Genomic DNA, 19,920 nt, shown 5'->3' with positions numbered 1-19,920 from the left:
ATAGAAATAAAAAGAGCTTGCCAGCTTTTGCTATCACAAATAATGTTATCAGAATATTTGGCACTGTTTTTCAAAGACAAAACAGCACATGACTGTGCTGGTGGGTAATTACACTTGCTCTGCTTAACAGCTGCCCTCCCTTCTGCAAATCACGAAGATCTTCAGTTCAAGTCTTGAGATTATATAAGAGCTTGGAATTGTTTTCTTACAGAGACTTGAATTGCATCTTTTATCAAAAATTAAAATAACCCCCTCTCTTCTATTTTGTCCTCTTCAAATAAATCATTGTTATATAATACAGAATCAGATCTTACAGAGAATAACAGGAAAAACTGTCTAGGGATCAGGGGGACTGTGAAGAGTTTGCTGAAACTCATAAAGCTCCTAAATATGGTGATACTAAACCTGAAGGCAAGAACCTGCAGACACACCTGGGTAGGAGAGAGCAGGACAGAACCCTATTTGATATTTCCCATACAATCTAATTATTTTAAGGGCTTTTTCATGTGCAAAGTGTATATTTTCAGTTTCAGGAAAGCCGGAATCTCTGAATATAAAAACCTTTCAGATTTTGAAAGGATCACTGCCTACAGAAGAACTATCTCAAAACTCATCATCTAAATAAGTTTACAATTTACATTACATGATTAAAGGAAACAGATTCATAGATGGCAAGTAATTAGTTTAAAATAAGAGAGCAGAGCATTCCAAGAGCCAAGGGGAAATAAAAGTCCTGATTTCCAAGTGAGGCCTCTCTGTTCTGGCCTTAAACAATGTCTGGGTTTGACCAGAGAAGTTGCACCAAAATTTCTTAATTTAGTGTTCTTAGGTGCGGCCCACTGAAATTCTAAATTTTCTAAAATTCTATCCTTAGGAAGGTCTTTAAATCTAGAAGTGAAAATGGGATATTGATAAATCTACACTTTGCAAAATCTATCTTGAACGATAAAACCCACCTGCAATAATTTCATCCCACCAGATATTCACGTAGTCATCCCGGTCCATCCTCGACTGCTCATGGTAAAATCCTAAAGCGTGCAGGATCTCATGTTCCACAATTGCTCTGTAGTCACACCCTGACCCAATTGAGAGGTTCTGTCCAGTCTGCAGGTCCCCCACCATGGACCAACACCTAAGAAAGACAGAGAGTTTACTCTCTGTTCAGTAGTTTTCTTCTCTGTGTTTAACTTTTCAATTTGCTCACTGGATTTAGAGTAAGATTATAAAAGTTTTCAATATTAAAGGAATCACATAAATCATTACTTGGATGCTGACCATGTGCCTTGATATTCTAAAAATACTCTAGCCTGAAAGCAGACTAATGCCCAGAAACTATCACTTCATTACTTATCCTCTGTGTCAGAGAAGATCACCCTGCACTTTTGAAAGCCACAGAAGTTTTGATCAGCCACCATCTGGCCAAGAAGCATAAAGCACACAATATACATGGAAATAGTAAATTCATCAAAACAGGCTGAGCGTTTTTGCAATAACTTGGGCTGGAGAAAAGACCCCAGGAGTATTTGGAACAGCAACATTTGGTCCTTTTTAACAGCAACCGTGTTTTGCATTTGCCAGAGGTATGAAAGGACATTTCTAGTATTAAGATCTTCAATGCTGACTTGTCAAAAATCATGGTGCTTGTAAACTTTTAAAAGAAGTGTCATAGGACACTCAAGGAAGAGCTGAAGGCAGAAACATGAACTTCTGGGGGAAAAAGTAATAGTCACAGCTGATACAGTGAGAAGATTTTTGTGCTTTTCTGCATTTTCTTTCAAAACATACTTAGCTGTAGGAAACAAATCCTTTCACTTCTTGAAAACTTGAATCTCTGTGCATAAAACCCTTTCAGAATTTGAGAGACTATTCATTAAAGAAGAGCCATGTCAAAGCAATAAGAAATATTACAATAAATTCTCTTCTCTTCTCTTCTCTTCTCTTCTCTTCTCTTCTCTTCTCTTCTCTTCTCTTCTCTTCTCTTCTCTTCTCTTCTCTTCTCTTCTCTTTTCTCCTCTCCTCTCCTCTCCTCTCCTCTCCTCTCCTCTCCTCTCCTCTCCTCTCCTCTCCTCTCCTCTCCTCTCCTCTCCTCTCCTCTCCTCTCCTCTCCTCTCCTCTCCTCTCCTCTCCTCTCCTCTCCTCTCCTCTCCTCTCCTCTCCCTCTCCCTCTCCCTCTCCCTCTCCCTCTCCCTCTCCCTCTCCCTCTCCCTCTCCCTCTCCCTCTCCCTCTCCTCTTCCCATCTTCTAATAATTTCCAGACTTAAATTCTAGCTATTCACATTCACATTCTTGGTAAGTTAAAAGGATGTACACGGAGGTCTTCATCAAAATGGAAAACCCAGACAGGCTGGGATTCACCTTCAGAGCTCATCCTCTAAATAACAGCAGAGAGAGCAGCTGCTTGCAAGGTTTTAGTCTAAGAACATAGAATGAGTTCTTTTCCCGGTGGCTTCTTTTTCTCCGCTGACAGCAAACCTTTAGAAAATGGAATGAGTTCCCAGCTGATTCTACACGGCAAAACTAAACAGAAATTGATACTACCCTTACCCATCTTGTTTCCTAAAGAAAATGTAGGTTCTTTCTCCTTCATATGGCTTGAAATCAATGCAGGACTTCAGGCGGAACATTTCAAATGCCTGGAGAATGACTCCTTTGGCATTCAGGTCTGGAAAACAAGGACAGAACCTTTAATACATTGCAGTTTGTTCACCTTGGATGGGGCAAAATATGTACAGATACACATGTGGAACCAAAGGAAAAATGATTGAAAAGAGAAATTATTTAATTTGACTAAATTATGGTTTGCTGTGTTAGCTGTAGAAGAAAGAAAAATAATTTTGATATAAACAAGACTACAATAAGTAGTTATTAGTGAAGTTTAACATTTTTAATTTGAAACAGTTCTGAAATAGGCAAATTTTTTATCACAGTGACTGTAGTGCAAATAAGGATTGGAGATAAAATCTGAATAAAGTATCTGCATTACCTAGGTCATCACCCAGAATATAGGGAATGGGGAACTTCCATCTGTAAGCCTCATTTCTTAAGGCATTTCGCTGATTTTTCTGAAAAGGGAATTAACAGTTGGTGATGCATCTACTGTAGCGAGATGAGCTGAAACAATTAGGACAAGCAACAGAAAGTTTTTAATTACTTACAGGGAGCAAGATATCACCCTGAAAGAGGTCCAGTCCAGCAGCTGAAATAGAATTTAATCAAAGATAGTGTCAATGAATTTCAATTATATTTCATTCCATAAACCACATTGAACCTACTTATACAAAGTTAATGTCCTTGGGCATACAGAAGATAAATAAGGACCAGCCTCTATACACTGAGTTACAGGTAATAATAAAAGTAACAGCAGTTTCTAGTCTCTACTCAATATTTACTTCTTAGCAATGTCTTCTTGGCAGTGCCTTTGTGTTGGCACAATTACCCGTGGTCATGGATAGAGCTTTGATGAGCTCTGCTTGCTCTCAGGCAGTGACAAGAGTCACACAATTGGACAGTGACCAATCTAAGTTGTTTTCCATGTTTACAACACTTTATAAAAATCATATGGAGATGGGCAGAAAATGCAGTTGAGACTGCAGAGTTCTTTCTGGAAATATTCAGGTGTCACAGAGAGAGAAATGTAATCCTTGCGCACTTGATTTTAATTCTCTTGTTACCATGAGCTACCTGGCTATCAGCCTCCTTGACAACACTGAAAATTCAGCATAATGCTCACAACTTTTCAGGCCTTGTGAGAATTTAAGTGTGAACTCACCCAAGTTGATTTGGGGAATGTCTTTGAATATCTCACCAGCTCCAGCATCTGCAAGACAGTCAAAACATAAAGTGTTTGGATGTGGTGGCTCACAGCAAGTAGAAGGAAATGCTTCAAAACTCAAACCAGCTCACACAGCACTTACCAGCTTCACTGGAGAGCTGTCCCACCTGGAGAAGAATGGAATACAACCCGTATAAGGTATGAGATGCCTCTGGACTGAGAGGAGCCTGTAGAAATCAGGTTTTACTTACAGAGAGTGGAGAACCATAGACAGAACACAGCAGAAGTGTCAGGCAGAGTGGGAAGATGCTGGAGCCCATTCTTGCAATGGGAACAGAAGCTGGTCCCTCTCTTCTCTGGCAATATATAGGGCACGTTGTTGAGCTTTCCATGGAGCATCAGCCAATAAGCATCAGACTTTCCACCTTTGAAATATTATTCTACCAGTTAGATTTTCTCCTAGATGGCACCTAATGGCATTGGTCTTATCAGCTACCTAAGTCCACTTGGTGGAACATTGCAGAGAGGAATGTGGAAACTTCATGTCTTCAGTGCAGCAGGTGAAAGACCTACCCAGGCTTCACATAACAGCTTCTCCATCTGGCCCAAAGTTGCTGACTCCTTCCCCTGTGTTTGTTATCTGTCAGCATTATGATCTTGACTGCACAGGAAAAAAGCAGAAATGTTTTGGATTACTCTTAAGCAGAATTACTCCAGGTTTATAGCACTTCAGTGCCATTATAATTTGGCACAGTTCTGCTTTCAATTAATAATTAACACCACATTGTAAAGATTAGAAGTAAGAGAGATATGATTATGAATCCCCTGAAATGTCTTTCCTCACCTGATCCCACCCCAGATCTAATGCTCCATGCACAACCTGCCACTCCCTGCCTCCAGAACAGTCACTTTAGAGCAGTAATCCTTGGCCTTCCAGGTGGGCTTCAGAGATCATAAACTCTTGTCCTGCATCTTGCTATCTTCTTTCTCAGGGACGTGGGTCAGGAAGGGCTCCATGGAACTCTAGTTTGCTGTGCATCAATATTCCCACAGCTCCCATGTGCCCTGGAGTGCCTGAGTGCCTCTAGCTTAGGCATAGAATCCTGCTTCTCCATTTCACATCTGCAATTCCAAGTCATGCATGTGAGGATGTTCACCTCTGTGTTCAGCAATTAGATAGAAAAGGGCTTGTGCCATGACACCACTACCCACAGCACAAGGCAGAGAGCTTGAGTAAGTAGGTTTTAAATAGGAAATGGGCCTGTTCTAGAAAGAAGTCAGTCCTTCAAGCTAAGCTACATATTTTTCTCTAAACAAATCAAAGTAGGAATCGATTCATAAGAGATAGCACTTCAGAGGAAAAAGTGCAGAGATCTTTTCTTGTTTAGAGAAGAAGGGCCCCAGAGCACTAATCCTTCACCTAACATAAATGAATGTTCTTCAACACTTTCTTTTAGGAATGATTGTTGCTGACACCTAAGCTGAACAGGTCTTACTACTCGTAAAATAAGCATGTCTCAAGATACATCATGTCAAGGCTGTTTTCACAGGCGAGCAAAGAGAATCAAAACAGAGCACCAAGGCCATATTTCCAGATGTTTGGCAGTGGATGTGAGAAAGTAAGCAAAAAATAAAAAAATGAAGCAAAAGTAGAGCTGTCTGAAAAACATTTGGGTTTTAATACCCTTAACTTTAAAATAACTCAAGCACCTAAAGCAGATGTCTAAAGATAAGTCATTCTGAGGGCATATATTTGTTTTCATATATATATAGGGGTTCTCTTGGATGCCTTTTAGACACTGGCCTAGGCTCTAAGGTCTCCCTGGAGCCTTCTCTTCTCCAGGCTGAACAGCCCCAGCTCCCAGCCTGTCTCCATAGCAGAGGGACTCCAGCGCCAGTTTCATTTTGTCCTCCCTGAAAGAGCAGTGCATGCACATTATTCCATTAGCTGCAGTTCTGTGAAAACTTGGTGATGGGTAAAGCTGCTTCTATTCCACTCTGGGAAGTACAGCAGGTGCCCCTTGGTCTCTTACACTACATTGTATGAAGTGCCCAAAACTGCTGTGCATCAGTATTCCCACAGACAAGGTCCACCCTGGATTCCTAGACACAGGCACTACCCGGTGTCACTAAATGCAGATAATACCTTTTGTTAATCTGCTTGCGCTGGTTTTAACTCCACAGTAACACAGAAAAACTCCGACACAGAAATGTGGCTGAAATTTATTTCCTTCATAAAAGCAAGAACAAAAACAAATGTCTCCTGAGCTCAAAAAACTAGCATTCATATCAGGCTGGCACCAACCACATTTTTTAATAAAAAAAAATTACCCATCCACCTTCCCAATTTTTAGGTAAGTCTGTTTACCGTTGCAGGGCTTGAAATCAACAAAAGACTGAACTTGTGAAATGCCTCCAGGTTAACAACTTCAGCATTCAGATCTGAAATACACAGCAGAGGATAAAAACAGTGGTTGCTCTGCTTTTAAAGTATTATAAATATCTGTAATTCTAGATAGAAAGAATGAATAAGTGTACATTAAAAATATGAGCATATATAAAAATATCTGCCTGGATGAAAGAGCAGAAAGGTGTTAGCAAAATTCCCTACCTGGAGTAGTTTTGGAAAAGGTCATAGAGAGATAATATCTTATTAGATAAACTGATAGTGCTGAGACAAACAAGCAGGCTTTTGGACATTCAGGGCATTGTTCAGGTACCAGTGGAAAATTTTATTGCATGTTATAATGTAATCTGAAATGTTGTCAACTTGGAGCTCAGAACCAGTAAAAGAAAATACAGGACAGATACATTTGATTCTAAAATTAGTGTACCATTTATTTTTAGTCCTGTATTATTCAAAACTTAAAATAGTATATAAATTCAGATAGCAACAAAGATAATTCCCTAAACTACTTAGAAAATATCTATATATTCTCTTGGCCTGTACTGAGCTCATACTGGTAGGAAGAGACAAAACACAAAGGGTAGAGCAGATCAATATGAATGTATTTCAAAATTGGATTCCCTGACTTGATTACTCACCTCACTGCCCTGGCTGTGCTTTGCTCAGTGCAAGCTCCACTCTGAGAGATCATCATTGGTGACAAAGAGACAGAATAACCCAGATCCTCAAGCCTGACACTGGTCAAACAGGGATCACTCTCAAAATCACAGCACTCTCCACCACAGAAAAACATCTCCTCTGTTTGTGTCACCCAACACACGCCCCAAAACCAACATTCAAATAGTCAAGAGTGACATTGGCCCCGAGTAAGGGGATACCCAGCACATTTACATCCCTGCACCTGCCCTGCTGCCCAGAGCAGCAGCAACAAAATCCCCCCCAGCAGCAGCAAAAGCAGCAGCAGCAGCAGCAGCAGCAGCAGCAGCAGCAGCAGCTCTGTCAAGCTCCTCTTGCCACCCCTGACACTCCACAAGAGCAGCCACTGACCGGCCTCAGGCTCTGCTGCCACAGCGCCCTTGGCCAGCACAGCTCTGCTCCCCAGCTCACAGCATGGAAACTTGTCACTCTTCACAGAAATCCAATGTCACTTCATATGGGGCCATGGCTTTCGCCATCATCTCCCTGGAGGTGTTTGCTGGCGTGTGGATAAATGCTTTTATCATTTGTGTGCTTTGCATTGCCTGGGTCAAAAAGAAAACACTGAACTCAAATGAGAAGATCTTGCTGCTGCTGGGATGCTCCAGGATTTCCTTTTTGTGCTTCTCATGGGTAAACTACTTCCTTTCAATAATTTGTCCCAATTACCTTTATGTTCGCCCAATATTTCAAGTACTTGCATCTTCCTTAACCTTTTTTAATTATTCCAGCTTGTGGGTTTCAGCCTGTCTTTGTGGTTTCTACTGCATAAAAATTGCCAATTTCAGGAACCGGTTCTTCATCTACCTGAAAGTAAAAATTGACAGGATGGTGCCCTGGCTCTTGTTAGGGTCAGAGATTTTAGCCTTGGCAAGTTGCATTGTTATCTATGACATCGCTGAAACTCTGCAGAGTGGCAACTTCACTTTCACCTCCCAAGAAAATTTTTGGGAAGCAAGAATCACAACAGATAAACATTTTTTCTCATCTTTGTTTCTTGCTGGCTTTGGATATGCTGCTTCATTCATGGCAGTCATCTTTTCTGCTGTTTTCCTTCTCTTTTCTCTCTGGAGACACAAGCGCAAGATGCAGACAAACTCCATGAAGGACCTCAGCGTGGATGCCCACATCAGAGCCATGAAATCTGTCCTCTCCTTCTTAGTGATGTACAGCATCAACTTTGTATGTTTGGTCTTAACAATAATTTATTCCATGAAGAGTGAAAATACCATGATACTTCTTATATCCATATATCTGTGTGCTTTTCCAGATATTCATTCCCTTATTCTGGTTTTCAGCAATCCCAAGCTGGAAAAGGCACTGCTGAAGATTCTCTCCTATGTAAAGTGCAAGTTTTCCACAAAGTAGGAACTGTGATAAAAGCTGGAGCCCATGCAAAATGTTGATCTTTCACTGTAGAAAACAAGTAATTGAATTTTTGCTGCAGCTCTCCAGGCAGTGTAGATGATTCTGATGCTCAGTCTTCAACATCCAAGTTAATAACGTTTCATTCATATCTATTGACCTCAATTATTTTGAGCTAAATAGATTATTATCATTTTTAGATTTAGCTAAATCTTTGAGATAAATTTTTGTTGTTAACAAAGTCATTTAGCCCTGATGGTAGGAATGATGCCTAAGCCCCTGTGTGGTTAAAGGATTAATGTGGACATGAGAGCCTGCTGGTGGGGGGATGGATCATCAGGCAGAGGCCCTTAACCTCTGCCTGAGCTCAGTGGGGTGATGCTAATTAGGTGTTCAGCCTCTGCCCAAGACTCACAGCTTTGCAATCAGAACCCTGGGTATCCCTCATCTCCATAGCAGCTGGCTGCCCACCACCATTTACCACGGCAGCAATAATGTATTCTGACTGCAGCTTCACCTGCACTTCTCCCAAGAGTATAGACTTGGCATTTGAAATCCTCCCTGGCAGAGGATGAGAATATTACCCCACTGTGCAGACAGGACAACAGGATTGGTTCACTCTCCTCCCCAAGGCAGGGAACATCTCTTTGTTGAGATTTGCTCTTTCAACTGTGTCAGATTGTACCCTGGTGAAATTCTGTTCACAGGCCTAACTGATGGTGAAGTTGTGCTTAATGAATTACCCATTCCTCTTATGTTTTTTCTTCTTCTCTTTTTCTAAATATATTTAGAGCTAATCCAATGAGTGTATTTATTAGTGGCAATTCTCAATTTGTATTTCTACAATAAAATGCATTATTTGTGATTCTGTGACTCTGAAAGTTCTTATTGAACATGACAAGACTTATGCGCTGAATTTGTCATAATCAGAAATTAAGCCGAGCTGCACCCATACCCTTTGATCTCTGAAGACCAGCAAGGGCTTTATTTTCTACCAAATTTCTATACTCTTAATGGAACAGAAAAATATCCAACACTGGTACACAAACTGGCTGCAAAAAATGAAATAACAATACTACAAACCTGCCACAAATATTTTGGTATTCACTGAGTGAAATGGCTGTGATACATAGGTTTATCTCTATTTTGGTTTACCTTTCCTGCTGTGGCCCTGTGCTGTGTGGTGTATTATGGGCTGTATCCCTGTCTGGCAGTGGCTGATAGCTCTGTGTGAACACGCAGAGCTCCCTGCCCACTCCAGCCCTGCGTGTCCTCTGTGCCCACTGCCTGCAAGGACAGGATTGCCTGCTCTGTGTCACTGCTCTCCTGGCCTGACCTGGAGATGAGATTGGCTTTTCCCAGTGCACTCTGGCTCAGTGGAACACCCAGCTAACAGGCTTTGCTCTTGGTCAGGGAAACAGCTTGAGGAGTCAGGAGTGGAAGAGACAACTTGTTAAGAGCTGACTGCAGCCCCTATTGGATTTGCCTCTGTCCTGCTGTTGTGGGGGAGGTGGAGGAGCTGGGGATGATGGAGTGAAGTTGAGCCTTGGATGAAAGGGTGGTGGAGGCAGTGCAATCAAGTTTTCTATTTCTCCCTCATTATCCTATTCTATTTTCTATATTTAAATAAAGTAATTTATTTTTCCTGATGTCAAATATATTTTGTCCATGACAGTAACTGGTAAGTGATCTCCCTGCTTTTATCTCAAACCATGAGTTTTTCCATCCTATTTTTCAACCCTGCCCTGCCTGTGGGTGTGAGAGAAGGAAGAGATGGGTGGAGTTCTAGCAGCTGCCTGAGGTCAACCCATCACAGCAGGTGAAACATGAAATAGTGCCAGCATATACAAAACAGAACCTGAATTGGTCAATTCTGCCACCAGCTCAGATCCAAAGGCACATCGTAAGCATCTCTTCTGGACACATCTCCCCTGTGAAAGGCCTTGAAAGGACAGGAACAGCCACACCTCCCTTCTTCCTCTGCTGCTGCTCATGAACATCCTTTAACCTGACAGTCCTGACCACTTTCACAGGAAAGCCCTGGAAGATCCATCTTATTCCCTACATGCAGTACAACATCCATCCCTCACAACCTCATATCCCGCAAGACTTAGCAGGAAAATCCAGCACCTTGCAGATGTTACCACACAAAACACCGCAGCCCCAGCAAACCACACAGAGGTCCCTCCTTGCATCCCCTGAAACCCCTGGGAATGTGACACCCAGCTCAGAATCCCTGTCCTGTTGCCCAGCCCCACTCAGCTGGCACTGGAAGGGACAGAGTGTCCATCAGCACAGCTGCCCTGCACAGCCCATGGGGACAGATGCAGGAGGTGCCCAGCCCAGGGAAGCTGACACATGAGAGATGTCAGAAGTCAATGAGAGTGGCTGCCCAGTGCTGACATGATGGAAAACTGCTCTGGGTCACATTCCAAGACTTTGTGATTGACAAAAATAATGCAATTAGGATATTGTGATATGAATATTCATGTAACATACTGCTGGCTCTTATATCCCTCAGAAATCATGGCTATCATCATTTGGAAGACAGAAAATGCTGGTGGTTCATTTCCTGTAGCCATAGAGCTCTTTGTTGGGGTTTCATTTTTCCTGATTCCATCAGAGCATCAGATGAGATCTCCTTGGTTACTGTGGTCCTGATGTGCAAGGCCTAATGTAACAGGTCCTGTACTAACCTGAAGTGCATGGGCAGTCCATGCCCTACAGAGCTTAACACAACTTGCCTGGCAGAAACCTCACAGCTTTCAGGGTATAAATTCATTTGGAAGATTAAGATAATTGCAGTGTGGAGGAAATCCAGCAGGGTGCCATCTTTAAAAGCCTTCACTTTCCCAGCAGATGAGATTGGAACTCTGGCACAGGCACTTGTACTGATTTTTACCCTTTTCCTCCATATGCTCCAAATTAAACCTGCAAAAATTCCAGCTTTACATTATGAGACTCCCTTCACCTGCCCCACTAAGTGGCCCTTCACTTACTCTTAAGGGAATACTATTGGTAAAACAAACATAGATTTCAATGCCTGTGAAGGATCAAAATAAAGTCCACTATTCCAGCATCTAGGTTGAAGGTTGCAGCACCCAGACTCTCAGACTAAGAAGGACAGTGAGTGCCCTGACCTGCTGACCACAGCCAGGGCTCTGCATGATCATCATAGGTAAAGAAGGGACAGAAAAACCGAGATCCTCAGGCCTGACACTTATCAAACAGGGATCAGTCTCAAAACGACAGCACTCTCCACCACAGAAAAACATCTCTCCGCTGTTTGTGTCACCTAACACATGCCCCAAAACCAACATTCAAATAGTCAAGAGTGACACTGGCCCTGAGTAAGGGGATACCCAGCACATTTACATCCCTGCACCTGCCCTGCTGCCCAGAGCAGCAGCACCAAAATCCCCCCCAGCAGCAGCAAAAGCAGCAGCAGCAGCAGCAGCAGCAGCAGCAGCAGCAGCAGCTCTGTCAAGCTCCTCTTGCCACCCCTGACACTCCACAAGAGCAGCCACTGACCGGCCTCAGGCTCTGCTGCCACAGCGCCCTTGGCCAGCACAGCTCTGCTCCCCAGCTCGCAGCATGGAAGCTTGTCACTCTTCACAGCAATCCAATGGCACTTCATATGGGGTCACAACTGTGGCCATCCTCTCCCTGGAGGTGTTTGCTGGCGTGTGGATAAATGCTTTTATCATTTGTGTGCTTTGCATTGCCTGGGTCAAAAAGAAAACTCTGAACTCTAATGAGAAGATCTTGCTGCTGCTGGGATGCTCCAGGTTTTGCTGTTTGTGTTTCTCATGGATATATGACTTTCTCTCAAATATTTTCCCCTATTGCCTTCTGGTTCATCCCATACTTCAACTCCTTCAAGGTTCTTACAGCTTTTTTAATAGTTCCAACTTGTGGTTTTCTGCCTGTCTTTGTGCTTTTTATTGTATAAAAATTGCCAATTTCAGGAACAGGTTTTTTATCTACCTGAAAGTAAAAATTGACATGATGGTGCCCTGGGTTCTGTTGGGGTCAGTGATCTTCTCCCTGATTATTGGAATTCTTGTCTACAACACTATTGATAAAGCTGTCTGTAAGACCTTCAATTTTACCTGCCAAGAAAGACTTTTGAAAGCAGCTAACGGAATAGAGGAACATTTTTTTCCTATTTATTTTCTCACTGGATTTTTACATACCACTGCTTTCATGGCAGTCATCTTTTCTGCTGTTTTCCTTCTCTTTTCTCTCTGGAGACACAAACACAAGATGCAGACAAACTCCATGAAGGACCTCAGCATGGATGCCCACATCAAAGCCATGAAATCTGTCCTCTCCTTCTTAGTGATGTACAGCATCAACTTTTTGTTTTTGATCTTGACTCTCATTTATTCACTTAAGAACGAAAATAATGTAATATTTCTTAGTTACTTAATTCAACGTGCTTTTCCGGGTCTTCATTCCCTTATTCTGATTTTCAGCAATCCCAAGATGGAAAAGACACTGATTAAAATTCTCTCCTGTGTGAAGTGCAAGCCTTGCATAAAGTAGAAACTGGAAAAAAAAGCTGAAGCTCATGCAAAATATCTTTAGAGAAAACAAGTTCAATTAATTTTCATTGCAACTCTCTAGGCAGTATAGATTGTAAAGCTCAGCTTAGATGTTAAGAATATACATTTCAAATTCTTAAAACTAATATTATTATGAGGCAAATTAATTAATATTTGCATTTAATTAAAACAGCTCTTGGAGTTAAATTATTGTCAGTAGCAAAGTCATTTAGACTGAGGACAGGATTGCCTGCTCTGTGTCACTGCTCTCCTGGCCTGGCCTGGAGATGAGATTGGCTTTTCCCAGTGCACTCTGGCTCAGTTACAGCCCCAGGAAAGTGGATTTTGTGCAAGGTGCAGCGTGGAATGGAGCCACAGCTTCATCTTGCAGTGACCACAGGCAGATGTCCGGGGTGCCTGGGCCATGAGCTGCAGCTGGGGGCCTGTGAGCTCTCAGTCTGGTGAGGTCTAATGCTGGGAAAAGCCAGTTCCAGGCACTCCAGTGGACCCACCTTGGGACACCGCTCATCTCATCAGCGACTGTTGTGGCTCCTCTGGGAAAAGAAAGTCCTGAAGGACTGTAGACCATGGGAGGGAGCCATGCTGGAGCAGGAGAAGACTGAAGTAGACAACTTTTTATGAAATGACTACAGCCCCCATTCCCTGTCCTCCTGAGGAGAGGAGGTGGTAAAAAAATCTCTGAATGAGTTAAATTGATCCCGAGATTATTGGGGGGTGAAGATAAAATATTCTAGTTTTGTGCATGTTCTACATCATCCTACTCTGTTTTCAACAGGCAATAAATTAAACTGATTTTCCCTGTGCCAAGTCTGTTTTGTCTGTGAGAACAATTGGTGAGTAATTCCCCTGTCTTTATCCTGACTCATGAGCAGTTCCATCTTATTTGTGACCCCTGCCCTATTCCAGAGTGAGAGTGAAGGAGTGACTGAGTGGGGCTCTGAGAGATGCCCTAGGTCAACTCACCATGACAGGGCCTGCAAATGTGAAATAGTTCCAGTGTGGAGGAATACATTCAGTGCAGACAGCTCAGGGAGCAGCTGCAATGGGAGCTGCAGGTTGTGGGGAAGTGCTGGGAGGCCCAAGCATGGTGCCAAGCCTTGCACAGCAAAGGGCACAGGGACCTGTGGCACCAGCCAGGTGACTGGACACTTAAGACACTCCAATCCTCATGTGCATGGACAGGAAAGACACAAAATCCCAGGGATCCAATTGTTTGGGTTACCTCCTCAGAGGCACCCAGACTGAGCTACTTCTGTGTTGCCGTGCCATGATTAAAGTGCTTTAAAGATCCAGAGGCCTGAGACTCTACTGTGGGAAACCCAGTGCCAAGCTGGTGGGGAAACCTGGTCTGGCTCTGAGCGTGGTGTGTGTAGGGGGTGGAGTGGGGCAGCTGCCCACGGTTTGGTACCCACAGTGACAGCCTCTGGTGGTGGGATGTGACTGTCAGAGAGCCTCCTGGGTGGTGAGACAGGAAAGTTTCCTTCACACCAGCATGAACAGAGCAGAACCTGAACTGGTCATTTATTTTACCAGTTCAGGCTCAGAGGGTTGTTTTACCTCATGCCCAGTGCCAGGTGGGCATTTCTCATCTCACCTTCAACAAACTTCCTTTCTGCTTCTGAACTGAGAGGTACAACCATTTAGGCCAGAGCAACTTCTCAACCACTGCAGTATCCCTTTTTCCAAACACCACACATTCTAGCAGGATGCCTCACCAAACTACCCAACTCTCCTTAAACAGCATCAGCCCAGAAACAAGCAAATAAATAATTAATGCCGCTTTATAACATGCCAATCCACCTTCTGGAGCTAAGAAGGATTTGGAGTTGAATTAATATTTCCATAACAAGTTTGTAACACCGGCCCTGAGGAGATTTCACTTTGTTCTCCAGGATTGTATCCTGAAACAATTGTGGCCTTCTGGGCATTGAACTCCAGTTATGGATGGAATAGATTTGCTCAGAAGAAACTGGGCAACCAATAGCCTAATCAGTTACCTAACGAAGGCTAACCCTCTGGGATTTCCTATAATAAAGAAGGATTCTGGAGAGGGAAGATGTTCAGCCTAGTCCAAGCTCAGATGGAATCAATGCAGCCTGTGTGCAATGTCTCTCAGATCCCAATACAGCTGTGTGTCCCTCCATAGGTATAAAATCAGCACTCTAATGCATTTTGAGTTGCAAAGAGGCACCCAAAAAATCCACATAATCTGGTAGTTACCATGTCCTGGAGAATCTTTCCCATTCCTGAGGGTGCCAGAGGACATGGATTTGAACAAAAAGCAGACTCCTGTCTATTGAGCATCTGATCCATATTTTCTTGATCTGAAAACCCACCACTACAGATTCAGATTTATATACACCTTTACTTTTCTTAAGGTACCAGATCCCTAACGCAGAGCTGATTCTAAGCCATAGCCACAGTGCAATCCTGCTATTGTAACATTTTGTCCTGGTTCTGACCAGGACAGGGCTAATTTTTGCCAGGGCTAATTTTTTTGTTAATTTTTTTTATCATCTCCAGGTAGATGATAGAGATGTCCAGGAGAGGGTTCTGTTCAGAAGATACAGTAGCCAGGAAAGGGCAGGGACAGTACTCAGGGGTTATTCTCTGCCACCACATTGACAGGGGGCAAGGGAAAGGCTCAGCCTTTCTGATAGGGAAATCACAGAACTCTCCACCACAGAAAAACATCTCCTCTGTTTGAGTCACCTAACACATGCCCCAAAACCAACATTCAAATAGTCAAGAGTGACACTGGCCCTGAGTAAGGGGATACCCAGCACATTTACATCCCTGCACCTGCCCTGCTGCCCAGAGCAGCAGCAACAAAATCCCCCCCAGCAGCAGCAAAAGCAGCAGCAGCAGCAGCAGCAGCAGCAGCAGCAGCAGCAGCAGCAGCTCTGTCAAGCTCCTCTTGCCACCCCTGACACTCCACAAGAGCAGCCACTGACCGGCCTCAGGCTCTGCTGCCACAGCGCCCTTGGCCAGCACAGCTCTGCTCCCCAGCTCGCAGCATGGAAGCTTGTCACTCTTCACAGCAATCCAATGGCACTTCATATGGGGCCATGGCTTTGGCCATCATCTCCCTGGAGGTGTTTGCTGGCGTGTGGATAAATGCCTTTCTTGTTTGTGTGCTTTGCATTGCCTGGGTCAAAAAGAAAACTCTGAACTCCAATGAGATGATCTTGCTGTTACTTGGATGCTCCAGGTTTTGCTATTTGTGCTTCTCATGGGTACATTGCTCCCTTTCATTAGCTTATCCCAATTACCTTTATGTTCAACCCACATTTCAAGTAATTATATTTTTTCAAAGCTTTTTTACTTGTTCCAACTTGTGGGTTTCAGCCTGCCTTTTTGTTTTTTATTGTATAAAAATTGCTAATTTCAGGAACCGGTTCTTCATCTACCTGAAAGTAAAAACAGACAGGATTGTACCCTGGCTTTTGTTGGCATCATTGCTCTCAGCCTTGGCTATCAGCATCATTGCCTATGACTTGGCTGTTACAAAGCTCAGTAACAGCCACAATTCCACCGGGCAAGGAAATTCTTCAAAACTAAGTGGCAAAATGGATGAAAATTTTTTCCAGACATACTTAATCTATGGCTTTGGATTTGCCACTTCTTTCACAGCAGTCATCTGTTCTACCCTTCTCCTTCTCTTTTCTCTTTGGAGACACACATGCAAGATGCAGAAAAACTCCATGAACAGCCTCAGCATGGATGCCCACATCAAAGCAATGAAATCTATTCTCTCCTTTTTTATAATGTATAGTATTAACTTTACATTTTTGATCCTGTCACGAAATAAGTCAAAAAATGCAGAAAATTATGTAATGTTTCTTAGTTTAATATTTATGTGTGCTTTTCCAGGTGTTCATTCCCTTATTCTGATTTTCAGCAATCCCAAGATGGAAAAGATGCTGATAAAGATTCTATGCTGTGTGAAGTGCAAGCTTTGCATAAGGTAGAAACTGTAACATATGCTGGAGCCCACACAAAATCTTGATATTTCACTATAAGACAAAAGTCAGTTTATCTTTAATGCAACTCTCTGGGCAGTGTAGATGATACAAATGTTCTCTCTTTACCACCAAAGTTATGAATAAATCATTCAAATTCTTTGAACTGAATTAGTCAAATTAGTATGACTTAGATTATTGCTAGTATTGCATTTTAGTAATTCTCAGAGTTCAATTCTTGTCAATAACACATTCATTTAGACTTGGTAGATGTGCTGGATGCAAAGGGGCAATAAGAGTGCTGCAAACCTTCCTCAAACACTTTGGCATTTGCTGATTGAAAAATGACTGTACTCAGCATCAGCTTTATTTGTGTTTGGGTTTACATTTCTTTCTGCTGTGTCTCTGTTTTTTGTAATATTACCACTTGTAACACTGGGTAGGGTGGCTGTACCTTGAAGAACTGAAGTCTGAGGAGCACCCATATTGGAAACATCTGATCCTGAAGGACTGCAGCCCACAGCTGGGGTCCACAGTCTAGCAGGGAAAAGAGTGTGAAGAGGAAGGAGTGGAAGAGAAAACTTTTTATGGACTGACTGCAACCCCTATTCAACTGCACCTCGTTGGGGAGGAGGTGGAGAAGCTGGAATGAAAGAGTGAATTTTGAACTGTGATGAAGAAGGGTGGAAGGGATAGTACCCTAATTTTGTGCTTGTTCCTCACCATCCTACTCTATATTCAAACAGCAATAAATTAAATTATTTTTTTGAAATTTGAGTCTGTTTTCTCCATGACAGTAACTGGTGGGTGATCTCCCTGTCCTTACCTCAACCCATGAGCTTTTCCTTCTTCTATTTTCCCTCTTGTCCTGTTGCAGAGCAAGAGTGAAGAAGAGGCCGGGTGGAGGGTCTGGCAGGTGTCCAACTTTAACAATCCACAGCAGGTCCTGTAACTATTAAATAATTCCAACATCAACTGGACAGGATCCAACTGTTCATTTCTTTCACCTGCTCTGGCTCAGAGGGACAATTTACTGCCTGCTCAGTGACAGGCATGCTTTTTTCATATTACCACCTTCAAAAAGATTTACTCCTGTACATGAAATGAGAGCAACAACCCTTTAAACCAGAGTAACATCTTAATCACTACAGTATTTCCTTTTCTCAAGACCACAGAGTCTCCACAGGGGGTGGTAGGTACAAAGTCTTGGTGAATCTCTCCCCTTCTCCAATGACACTGGAGAGGCTTTGAACTAAAAGCAGAGCCTGTGTTTTAAAGACCTAATCCACACATTCTATGCATTGAAAACCTGGTATTTGAGACTCTGATATTTTGTTTTCAAGGGACCAGATTCCCCATGCAGACCTGAGCCCAAAATTCAGCCAAGGTGTGGTCTGGCACAGTCCCAGCACAGACAGTTCAACTACACACCAGTTGTGATAGAAATAACTAATATTCTATTCACAAGGATGTGGAGAGAAGAAGAAAGAAGAAAGCAAGTAAACAAACTAGGAAAAAAAAACAAAAACAACAACCCCACTGAGTGTTTTCTATTCATTTAGCAAAAGAGGAGGAAACTCACATCAAAGCCTTAAGTGTAGAACAGGCACTATCAGAAAATTAAAAATTCTCTCAAGGCAATAGTCTGCCCATCATAAATGCAAAAAATAACAAAAGAAATAATACTTAAAAATTAATGCAATCAGAAATTAAATGGGACAGAGTAGGTGACAAAGGAATAGAAGAACCCAGATCCTCAAGCCTGACACTGATCAAACAGGGATCACTCTCAAAACCACAGCACTCTCCACCGCAGAAAAACATCTCCTCTGTTTGAGTCACCTAACACACCCCCCAAAACCAACATTCAAATAGTCAAGAGTGACACTGGCCCCGAGTAAGGGGATACCCAGCACATTTACATCCCTGCACCTGCCCTGCTGCCCAGAGCAGCAGCAACAAAATCCCCCCCAGCAGCAGCAAAAGCAGCAGCAGCAGCAGCAGCAGCAGCAGCAGCAGCAGCAGCAGCAGCAGCAGCAGCAGCAGCAGCAGCTCTGTCAAGCTCCTCTTGCCACCCCTGACACTCCACAAGAGCAGCCACTGACCGGCCTCAGGCTCTGCTGCCACAGCGCCCTTGGCCAGCACAGCTCTGCTCCCCAGCTCGCAGCATGGAAGCTTGTCACTCTTCACAGAAATCCAATGGCACTTCATATGGGGTCACAACTGTGGCCATCCTCTCCCTGGAGGCATTTCCTGGCATGTGGATAAATGCTTTCATCATTTGTGTGCTTTGCATTGCCTGGGTCAAAAAGAAAACTCTGAACTCTAATGAGAAGATCTTGCTGCTACTTGGATGCTCTAGGTTTTGCTATTTATGCATCACATGGATATATAAATTCCTTTCATTTATTTATCCCAATTACCTTTATGTTCCAACCATACTTCAACTAACTATATTGTTTCAAGCCTTTTTTGATAATTGCAACTTGTGGTTTTCTGCCTGTCTTTGTGCTTTTTATTGTATAAAAATTGCCAATTTCAGGAACAGGTCCTTCATCTACCTGAAAGTAAGAATTGACAGTATGGTGCCCTGGCTTTTGTTGGGGTCAGGGATTTTAGCTTTGACTGCTGGCATAGTTGCCTATGACATCGCTGCCAAACCGCACTGCAACAACAGCAATTCCACTGGACAAGGTAATTTTGGGACAGCAGTTATCAAAATGGATAAACATTTTTTCCCTTCTTTTTTTTTCGCTGGCTTTGAATATGCTGTTTCATTCATGGCAGTCATCTTTTCTGCTGTTTTCCTTCTCTTTTCTCTCTGGAGACACAAGCGCAACATGCAGACAAACTCCATGAACAGCCTCAGCGTGGATGCCCACATCAAAGCCATGAAATCTATTCTCTCCTTCTTAGTGATGTACAGCATCAACTTTGTATGTTTGGTCTTAAGTATGGTTTATGTCACAAGGAAGGGAAATTATATGACAGTTCTCATTGTAGTATTTCAGTACACTTTTCCGGGTCTTCACTCCTTTATTCTGGTTTTCAGCAATCCCAAACTGGAAAAGACACTACTAAAGATTCTTCCCTGAGAAAGAAGTGTAAAGCACAAGGGTTGCATGAGTTAGGAACTCTAATACAATCTGG

General features: G+C 42.8%; 5 protein-coding genes across 5 annotated transcripts in view; 4 read left to right on the top strand and 1 right to left on the bottom strand.

Annotated features, from left to right (window-relative positions):
• MEP1A (meprin A subunit alpha) overlaps positions 1-18,762 on the bottom strand; it is a 28,070-nt gene extending 9,308 nt beyond the window's left edge. Inside the window, exons 1-9 of the mRNA XM_085574437.1 lie at positions 17,597-18,762; positions 6,141-6,214; positions 4,024-4,433; positions 3,915-3,939; positions 3,770-3,817; positions 3,156-3,196; positions 2,984-3,062; positions 2,545-2,662; positions 957-1,132 (exon numbers count right to left, since the gene is read on the bottom strand). Coding sequence (XP_085430563.1) covers positions 957-1,132; positions 2,545-2,662; positions 2,984-3,062; positions 3,156-3,196; positions 3,770-3,817; positions 3,915-3,939; positions 4,024-4,164 — 628 coding nt within the window. The 5' untranslated portion in view covers positions 4,165-4,433; positions 6,141-6,214; positions 17,597-18,762. The remainder of the gene's footprint in view (positions 1-956; positions 1,133-2,544; positions 2,663-2,983; positions 3,063-3,155; positions 3,197-3,769; positions 3,818-3,914; positions 3,940-4,023; positions 4,434-6,140; positions 6,215-17,596) is intronic.
• LOC110470273 (taste receptor type 2 member 9-like) lies at positions 7,290-8,366 on the top strand. Its single transcript, XM_021529795.4, has one exon. It carries the CDS (start codon positions 7,290-7,292, stop codon positions 8,241-8,243), a length of 954 nt encoding a protein of 317 aa, XP_021385470.3. The 3' UTR covers positions 8,244-8,366.
• Positions 10,638-15,630, top strand: LOC110470272 (taste receptor type 2 member 9-like). Its single transcript, XM_085574440.1, has one exon. It carries the CDS (start codon positions 11,835-11,837, stop codon positions 12,786-12,788), a length of 954 nt encoding a protein of 317 aa, XP_085430566.1. The 5' UTR covers positions 10,638-11,834; the 3' UTR covers positions 12,789-15,630.
• LOC110470282 (taste receptor type 2 member 9-like) lies at positions 15,650-16,779 on the top strand. Its single transcript, XM_021529802.4, has one exon. The coding sequence runs from the start codon at positions 15,826-15,828 to the stop codon at positions 16,777-16,779; it is 954 nt and encodes a 317-aa protein (XP_021385477.3). The 5' UTR covers positions 15,650-15,825.
• Positions 18,763-18,779: 17 nt separating the features above from the next.
• Positions 18,780-19,865, top strand: LOC110470274 (taste receptor type 2 member 9-like). The gene has a single exon (XM_021529796.4). The coding sequence runs from the start codon at positions 18,939-18,941 to the stop codon at positions 19,863-19,865; it is 927 nt and encodes a 308-aa protein (XP_021385471.3). The 5' UTR covers positions 18,780-18,938.
• Positions 19,866-19,920: the final 55 nt, after the last annotated feature.

Source organism: Lonchura striata, chromosome 3 (assembly GCF_050655825.1).
Source record: "Lonchura striata isolate lonStrDom1 chromosome 3, ASM5065582v1, whole genome shotgun sequence".
Lineage (NCBI taxonomy): Eukaryota > Metazoa > Chordata > Aves > Passeriformes > Estrildidae > Lonchura > Lonchura striata.
The sequence above is the reverse complement of the archived record's forward strand: the minus strand, read 5'-3'. Positions and strand labels throughout refer to the sequence as shown.